Below are 8,948 nucleotides of genomic sequence, written 5' to 3' on the forward strand. Positions count from 1 at the left end.
GACAATAAATTCTTATTGAAACAATAATTCAAATAATGTAAAATAAACAAGTTTCTATACATTATAAAAATGTATTTATTTAAAAATTGTTTAAATAAATAATAATAAATAGCTATATAAATAATAAGTATACAAACGGATTTGTATACATTATATTTTGCAGCATAAAAATTTATTTAAATAATTGTTTAAATAATAAATACGTATTTAAATAATGAGTATATAAATAAAATTGTAAATATTATAAAAGATTACGTATTTAAAAAATTGTTCAAATAAAGAATAATAATAGATAATAGTTTAATAATACATTATAATACAAATTTTTGTAATTATTTGTTCAAAATGTTGATTTGTGTAACATTATAAAAAATCATCGAAATCATCAGAATCATAGCCGAAACCGAAATCCACAACCGAAATATATATATATATTGTATATTTCGTCTTATAAAACCGAGTACATAATTCAGGACCGCATTAGTGCGAATTACTAATCGTATGTTTAATCACGAGTATAAAAAGATCGCGTCCGAGTTTGGCTAATCTATGTAATAATGTAATCCGAATGTCTCCGGCTATCCGTGACGATCAAGCATCCGACGCGATCAAGCTACCCGATGCGATCAAGCTACCCGATGCGATCAAGCTACCCGATGCGATCAAGCTACTCGATGCGATCAAGCTACTCGAACATTCAGATGTCTCGAGTACTCGCTCGAGCTCGCTCGACTTTCTCCGGCTCGACTGGACTGTCGGGTTCCCGTAAATTTCGGGATCATCATATTTTAGCTATAAAACAGAGGAAGTATAGTTATGTTCTAGTGGAGAACACCAATGTCACAAAGCTTGTATTAAAGCCGGAGTACATACCACGGCAATGCAGGAAAAGGGAAGGAGGAAAACCAACCCAGCTCCCATAAACATAACGCAAACATTGAATGTCTTCTTAATCAACCAAACATCATGTTGTACTAGAATTTGTTGTTGCGCTTAACCATGGTATACTTAAGTAAAAATTTTTATTAATAGCGGAACATTGTTGATAATGGACGGGGAAGGGAGCAGTGAAGGGACCAGGCGTTAACCCATTTCCGGGACTGGATTTAACGGATAAAATACCGCTACCAATAGAATGCATAGTGCATATCGCGCAGTATCTACCATTTCCAGACAGGGCCCGAATGGAACAATTATCGCGGAGGTGGAGAACCGGCGCTCTGGCTTCGTTTCATCAAATTAGGCACCTGGATCTTACAGACTGGCGCTGGCCACAGGGCTGGTCGGGTAGAAAAGTCACAACAGATGCGTTCTACTGGTTGGTGCGAAGAACACGAAATATTCACAAAATAACGATTGCGGAAGAAACACTGACGCAGTCCCTGCGACCACAGGTGGTAGCAATAGCCTTGAAGGAGGCTCCGGAACTGACCACCATCGATCTTACCGCCGCGCCTATCAGACCATCGGCGATGAGAAATCTAGCGGAAGCAGCAAATAGGCTGGAACAACTGAGTATAGGCGAATGTTGCGGAAGCGTGTACACGGACTTGATACAAGTCCTGGAAGGAGCAGCGCAATTAACTTCATTTAAGGCAACGCGGACAGTTTTAAAAGGACGATCTCTACTACACCTGCACGCAGGCTTAAAACAGCTGACCTTATATCGCTGTAAAGGACTGCGAATAGAATTTTTACAGGGTGTATTGGCCAAACTCCAAAAACTGGAATACATAGAGTTAAATTTTTGCGAACCACTGCCGAACTATAGCGTATTGAATGCACTCAGGGAAAATACAGCAATACAGCAAACTCTGACATCCCTCAAAATTCATGCATATACCATTGAGGAGCTGCAACAGGAGCAACAAGAACAACAGGAAGCGAACGTAGTGGGCGCAGAGGTAGCAGACTTCGTCGAATTAGATGTCGGACCTATAGGGCAAATGTCGCCCATAACGGATAATTATAGGAAACTGACTCATCTAAGCCTAACGTTCTGTGGATGGGTCACACAAACCATGATCTATGAAATCGCAGAGAAAATGCCTCTGCTCCAATATCTTAACCTAACCGGATGTACCAACGTGAGAGGGGAGGATGCACTGAATCCGTTAGCAACGCTGGCCTACCTTCGGATCCTCGAGATAAATCATATGTATCCAACACTGGAGGGGGAGGTGTTTGCCCATTTGCACACATTGGAGGAATTGCACAGCAGGGGCAACCCGGCAATCAATGACGAGCACGTCTGCGGAGCGATAAGAAACTGTCCTCACTTGGACATACTTGATGTTGAGGGTTGCGGAAGTATTACCAAACTAATTATAAACTGCGCACGTGATATTATTGGAAGGAATAATCGATCGAAACCAATGACACTATATATGGGGGGAACTAAGCTGACGCGAGCGACGAAAATAAAAAGGAACCTTCTTGTGCGCATTGTTTATGATCGGCAATATGAGCTGTTGCTCTCCTAAAGTGGCGTATTATTTGTTCCACACTCCCGCATCTGTGTAACATAATTGTACCGTAAATAACGCATTATCCACTGCCAGTATCGTCGAGGACGACGATGATTTTAAGGAGGGAGGACTGTTACGTTCCGAACATAGAATTTCATTCTTTTCTCTTGCCGTCGGCTGTGCTGTGGTTTGATAATGCGTTAGCATTGTGGGAATTCCCTAATCAATTGCAGCACGGTCTTTGACGTGATAAATATCGATTCTCTTAGCAACGCGAGTAATGTGTATATATATAACGCATACCCTCCTTGGAATCAACGTTGTCCAAATGTAAAATTTAAGCTATAGTCCAAAGGAAGGATCGTGGGGGTCAAAGCCGTTATTACTACCGTTAAAATTAAGGAATGTCGATAAGCGGATAATCGAGGCGAGGTGCGAGAGAGGACAATTGTTGTGAAGTATTTATAGAAGCATGGTAGCAACGTTCGTCGTTGTGGGTATTCCCTAGCTAAACTTGATCCAACGAGAGAGGAGTACCGCGTGAAGACCAGTTTTCGTCCGTCGCTGCGCATCTTCGTCCTAATTGGTAATACTCCCACTCCATGCGTTCCCTTCCCAATGCACAGCGCATGCGCGCAGCGGCACCGAAGTGACGCCACGTGCTCCAGCGCCGCAAACCGTTTTGTTCGCAGCTATACCGGGTGTGGTTTGCTTTTCAAAGTGTGTTTTTGGCGGTTAAATTTTAAAGAGTTACAAGTGATTTCAGGATCTTCAGGGCATTTAAAATCCTGGTCCATCCCATATGTCACCACCAAAGAAAAATCCGCCAGGGAAGGTAAGTTCGTATTATAAATATTTATTATGCATGCTAATGCATGGTTTTTGGTTGTTTTATTTATTATGCATGATTGGTGTTTGGCTTTGTGTTTCTTTTTCTATTTAGTTTGTGCTATCTGCTCAAAAGCAGATGCTGGTAAATCTGTATAAGCATGTCAATACAGTGAACCCAGGCATGACATACAAGTCTATCGTCCAATCCCTTTCTAAACAGACAGGAATTGGACGGGATACTGTATGCAAAACTCTGGCGGAGTACAAAACAACAGGAAACGTGACATCGCCAAATAAGAAGAAGCGAAGATTGAGCATATTGGAGAAGACATCGGAAGAAGACCTCATAGCCATAAGGAGGAAGGTGCACAGCTTTTGGTTGAATCGGGAGATTCCAACGTTGGACAAGATTCTAGATGCTATTAACAACGATGAAGAACTTCCTTCGTTCAAGAAGACAACACTCCACACGCTTCTAAAATGTATGGAGTTTAAATACATTGTGAGGAAGCGCAACAGCGCCCTAATTGATGAACCCCGTATTGTATATTGGCGGCAACAGTAAGTAACAATCAACATACATTCAAAAATGTTTTTTATACTATTGTACACTATACAATTTACATTGTAGGTACATCGAAAGAATAAGGACCCTACGTGAAGAAGGACGCCCCATCTACTACCTCGATGAAACGTGGATCAACGCCGGGGACTGCAAGAGGAGATTGTGGGTGGATGCAAGTGTCAGCTGCCCAAGGAACGCCGAAGAAAGGGGCTTATCGATAGGCATACCTGCTCCCACCGGAAGAGGTAAGCGTCTAATTATTTTACACGTCGAGTCAGCAGACGGATTTGTACCTGGGGCCCTCCTTTGTTTCGAGTCGAAGAAAGACTCTGCTGATTATCATCATGAGATGAACGGGGACACATTTTTTGAGTGGTTCTGCAAACTTTTGCCCATGCTGCGAGATGGGGCAGTTATTGTTATGGACAATGCGCCATACCACAGCGTGAGGAAGGATAAGTATCCAACGAAGAGTTGGACACGGGATCGAATAATCACGTGGCTCGAGGGTAAGGGGGAACAGGTGAATCCACGGAACGTCAAAGTTCAGTTATTAGCTTTAGTTGATAAATATCGGCAGCCTAACATCTTTGTCATCGATGAATATGCCACAGAACATGGATGTACCGTGGTACGCCTTCCCCCTTACCACTGCGAGCTAAACCCCATTGAGCTCGCATGGGCAAAAGTTAAGGAGTTTATCCGAGCGCGGAATACGACATACAAGTTAGCAGATGTCCGCGAACTTGTACACGAAGCCATCGAAAATGTGTCCACCGACAATTGGCAAAATTTCATTCGCCACGCAATAAAGGAGGAAGACAGGCTCCACGAACTCGACCATATTACTGATTCCGTGTTGAAAGAAAATGGCGAGTTGTTGGAGACGTCTGATGACTCGGACATCGACGTGTAAATTTTTTATAAATAATTTGTAAATATGTATATTTAATTTTTAATTTAATGTAATTTAATGTAATTTAATTTAAGTTAATGTAATTTAATGTAATTTAATTTAAGTTAATGTAATTTAATGTAATTTAATTTAAGTTAATGTAATGTAATTTAATTTATAATATTTATAAATCGCATTCTTGGCGGACGGCTTCACCGTCAATAGTTGTTATTATTTGAATGTCCACACCAGTCATCCTTTTCCATTTATTTTCCTACATAGTTGTAAGTTATAATTAGTAAATAGTTTGTAAATAGTTGTAAATTATAATTTGTAAATAGTTGTAAGTTATAATTTGTAAATGGTCTGTAAATTGTAATTTGTACATGTTTTGTAAATATTAATATATGAATGTAAATAATAACATATATGAAAATAATGTACAAATTATGTTTTAATTTAAATAAAATATATTAATTCATTAATTTGCAAATAGTCGCGATTTTCTATTCCCTATAATGGCCTATAATTTCATCCTAATTCATTTCATTTCTGGACACCGCGTATATGAAACTTTCAGTCGAGACAGTGGGGAGTGCGTAGTGGAGTGGGAGTTGGGAGGCTCGCAGCAAGGCGCTGCGATCAGTCGAGCTGCGCGAAACGGTACTGCTCTCTCGTTGGATCAAGTTTACACATGTTTCTCCTTCTACAAGGTCCTTCGCATGCCTTCTCTCTCGCACACCGCTCGGCAACGGCAGCGGCGTATACAGTCACGGGCTGTGAGCTAACCATGCATAAGACTCGGCACTCGAAGGCAAACGGCCGTCTCCGAATTCTTAAATTTGATTGGTTGAGGCGCGCGGCGTAATAGGAAGGGACTCGAGACTCGAGACGGGCGCTCTCGCCTTCCGCGAGACTGCGATCGTGAGTCACTCCAGTCCAGTGCTGCCAGATGAGGGGAATCACGCCGATATGAGGTACCCCCTCTCTGATGACCAGAGTAATATGTGACACGTTGCGCGTGTGCGACGGGGATTGAGTGAGGCAAATGGGAGACACGTTGCGCGTGCGCGATGGGGACGCAACAATGGCATGACATTTCGCAGGTTTTAGGTTATTGCCGCGTAAAATTCACCCATTTACTTATTTCACATACTATGTAATTATTGATCCCTTTATGTCTATGTTGTGAGTTGTATTTCTTTAAAATATAACGTTACAAATAAAACGTAATTTGCCAATTTATCGTGTAGAAGAAAAATGAGTGAATTTATTATCCCAGTCTCTTTTATGCAACTATTTTTGAGAAGCGTATGAGGGTTAACAGTGTTAAAATATATTATGATTTATTGATTTTACTGGAATGTAACTCAGTACTACATACATACAGATTTCAAAATTTTTTCAATTGTACATATAAAAGAAAGCATTCATACTTCGCTTCACGACTGAAACTCCCACATGTTACAATTCATTTTATTTATTATATAATAAAGAATGTTTACAATGTCTATTTAGAACGAACCATATGATTTATTTCATTAAGTACGTATATGTACACGAGTACGATACGATACGCGGCAATAACCTAAAACCTGCGAAATGTCATGTCATCTCATCTGTCATCGTTGCGTCCCCATCGCGCACGCGCAATGTGTCTCCCATTTGCCCCACTCAATCCTAAAGCGATGGAATAGGATAGTGGAAGGGGAAAAGTAGGAGAGTACCTGGTTGCGATCTCACAACCATCTGGCAGCACTGCTCCAGTCACTCTTCGACGTACAATCGCGAGGTGCCTGTCGATATGTCCGTTAGAAATATAGAGCAGCAGTTGTCGCAGATAGTTATTGAATTTCATAGTATAAATCATTTACCTACCGGGCATAGGACTCTGCTTACTTTAAATTAACTAATTATTCTTCTCTCTGTTTCTTTACTTGGTATTCGCGTTAACACGTATCTTTATCGCGCGATCAGCGTTTCGTTAATAGTACTTGTGTTTTAGAAGTGGATTTAACACCTACCTGCATGTGAAATGGAAATTTTTAATGGGAGAAGAAAGAATACTTATGTATACGTTTACGAAGGATATTCTTATAACAAAGATTCTAAGAATCCAAAGATCTACCGTTGTTCTGGTCGACAAACTAACAAATGTACAGGAACATTAATTCAAAAAGATGATCATTATTTTGTGCAAAAACCACACACTCATCCTAACGACCCGCGCTGTGCAGAAATACTAAAATTGAAATCAGCCATGCTCGAGGAATGCAGTAACAATCCTTCAGTAAATAATAAAGACATCTTTGATAATATTTGTCGTACAAATTCTGACGCAGCAACATATATTTCATACAATAGTATGAAATCGATAATGTCCAGGAAGAAGAGAAAATCACGACCAAGTTTGCCAAAAACTGTGCCGAATGCGCAAGAAATATTAGATAATTATGATGTCCTGAAAGAAATTTACAAGGGATGTGCAATCTCGAACGATAACAAATACGCTCTAATTTTCTCAAATACTACATTGCTAACTGCATTAGAAAATGCCAAAGAAATATATATGGATGGCACTTTTTCCGTAAGTATTTAACATAAACCATTTATATGATTAATATCTTTCAAGTAAAGAGAGTCTCCATTATTTGATCATTCTTTATCTCTTATTAGGTGGTACCACGAATGCCTCCTTTTCATCAACTCTACACTGTATACATACGTTACAATGACACGGTATACCACTATTGATAATTTCCATTACGCTTGTCTCACATTGTCAGATTAAAAAATGATGTTAATTTACAGGGAATCACTACCATTTTCGTTTTATGTGAATGTCGTACTAAGGCAATGTACGAAGCAATATGGAGAAAAATAGTTTCTCTTGTTCCACGATTGCAAGACAACTTAGAAACTGTCATGTGTGACTACGAGAGAGCTGCTATGGAAAGTGTACAAGCACAATTCCCCATACATGGGTTACCATACATGGATACTGGTTTCATTTTACTCAGGTAGAATATAACTCTTGGCATTTTTCATGTATTTTTTGCAATACTTACCTCGTGAACGTGCTGAATAGAGAATCGAATAATCCTTTTTTTATTATTCAGGCTCTATTAAGGAAGTGGAAGAAGTTGGGGTTGCATGGAGCACCGAGAGAAATTCTGTCAATGGCCATGACTATGCCTTTAGCTCCATCCGATATGTTTCCAGAACCATTACATCAAATTCAGTTAGTCGCTGACCGTACATGCGGCACATTTCCAATTGTACTTCTGGTTATGGCATATCTGCGCAATGTGTGGCTTCCTATTTCTTCCAAAGTTAGCGTATCCGGTTCTCCAGTGAGGACTAACAACATCGTTGAGTCGTTTAATAATACTCTTGCGCAACGTTTCCAAACAACACGGCCGAATTTGTGGATTTTTTTAGGTAAGTTTTAACGCGCTTTTAATACGTACAATTCTTTTTGTTTCTTTGCAGTACCATTTTTAAAAATATGATTTGCAGACAACTTGCTAAAACAAATCAAAGATGAAACGACTGATTACGAACGTTTATTAAAAAACTTAAAAGTCACACGGATTCGTACTCGTGCCAATAGAGAAAGGATCGCCAATATTAAGTTATTCCAAGATAATTTAGTTTCCGGGATACCGCCAATTGGTCAATTTTTGAAGATGTTTAATAAAGATTATGGACCACATCACTATGTTTATAAGTCAAGTGGTACGTTTTCATACATTACCTACGCTACGTTCGACGTATGCTTCAAGTAAAATATTTTAAATTCGTTTTCAGACAGTGGTGCGTATAATGGAACTTGCTTTAGTGGAACATTTAGTACAGGTAAATATCTCTATCCCCAAACTGAGATAAATTCTATTAGCTATCTAATGTAAATCTTTTTCAGAAGACAGATTGCTCGAGTACACGACTAACGGAGACCTTTGTACTCGATATGTAAAAGTAAAAAGTACAACAGTCAGTGATATGGATGAAACTGCGTTGTTACAAGTTATTGAAGGATATTGGTCTATATAAAAAATGCTTTAGTTTGGTTAATATAAATTATTTATTACTATTAGGACCTTGAATAAGTTCTCGCTGTTTCTTTTACAAAATAAAAGCTTTATTTAAATTATAAGGAACAAAAACATTTCATTCAAAGTATTGCCCA

At 39.3% G+C, this 8,948-nt stretch overlaps 3 protein-coding genes across 7 annotated transcripts; all 3 read left to right on the plus strand.

The window, feature by feature from the left end:
- Nucleotides 1–3,260: 3,260 nt before the first annotated feature.
- Nucleotides 3,261–4,780, plus strand: LOC143215873 (uncharacterized). The gene is made up of 3 exons (XM_076438454.1): nt 3,261–3,303; nt 3,520–3,860; nt 3,931–4,780. The coding sequence occupies exons 1-3, from the start codon at nt 3,271–3,273 to the stop codon at nt 4,778–4,780; spliced, it is 1,224 nt and encodes a 407-aa protein (XP_076294569.1). The 5' UTR covers nt 3,261–3,270.
- Nucleotides 4,781–5,478: 698 nt separating this feature from the next.
- LOC143215803 (uncharacterized) lies at nt 5,479–8,015 on the plus strand. 4 transcript variants are annotated; one of them, XM_076438290.1, is made up of 5 exons: nt 5,479–5,683; nt 6,765–7,346; nt 7,436–7,498; nt 7,571–7,779; nt 7,879–8,015. In XM_076438290.1, the coding sequence occupies exons 2-5, from the start codon at nt 6,795–6,797 to the stop codon at nt 7,886–7,888; spliced, it is 834 nt and encodes a 277-aa protein (XP_076294405.1). In that variant the 5' UTR covers nt 5,479–5,683; nt 6,765–6,794; the 3' UTR covers nt 7,889–8,015. The 4 variants fall into 4 exon arrangements, with proteins under 4 accessions (XP_076294405.1, XP_076294407.1, XP_076294406.1 ...); XM_076438292.1 differs by lacking the exon at nt 5,479–5,683 and having other exon boundaries at nt 5,699–7,049; nt 7,124–7,346; XM_076438291.1 differs by lacking the exon at nt 5,479–5,683 and adding an exon at nt 5,699–6,551.
- LOC143215804 (uncharacterized) lies at nt 7,939–8,925 on the plus strand. Of its 2 annotated transcripts, none has more exons than XM_076438293.1 (4): nt 7,939–8,200; nt 8,279–8,497; nt 8,570–8,617; nt 8,682–8,925. In XM_076438293.1, the coding sequence occupies exons 1-4, from the start codon at nt 7,939–7,941 to the stop codon at nt 8,810–8,812; spliced, it is 660 nt and encodes a 219-aa protein (XP_076294408.1). In that variant the 3' UTR covers nt 8,813–8,925. The 2 variants fall into 2 exon arrangements, with proteins under 2 accessions (XP_076294408.1, XP_076294409.1); XM_076438294.1 differs by having other exon boundaries at nt 8,685–8,925.
- Nucleotides 8,926–8,948: the final 23 nt, after the last annotated feature.

Source organism: Lasioglossum baleicum, chromosome 14 (genome assembly GCF_051020765.1).
Source record: "Lasioglossum baleicum chromosome 14, iyLasBale1, whole genome shotgun sequence".
In the NCBI taxonomy this organism is placed as follows: domain Eukaryota; kingdom Metazoa; phylum Arthropoda; class Insecta; order Hymenoptera; family Halictidae; genus Lasioglossum; species Lasioglossum baleicum.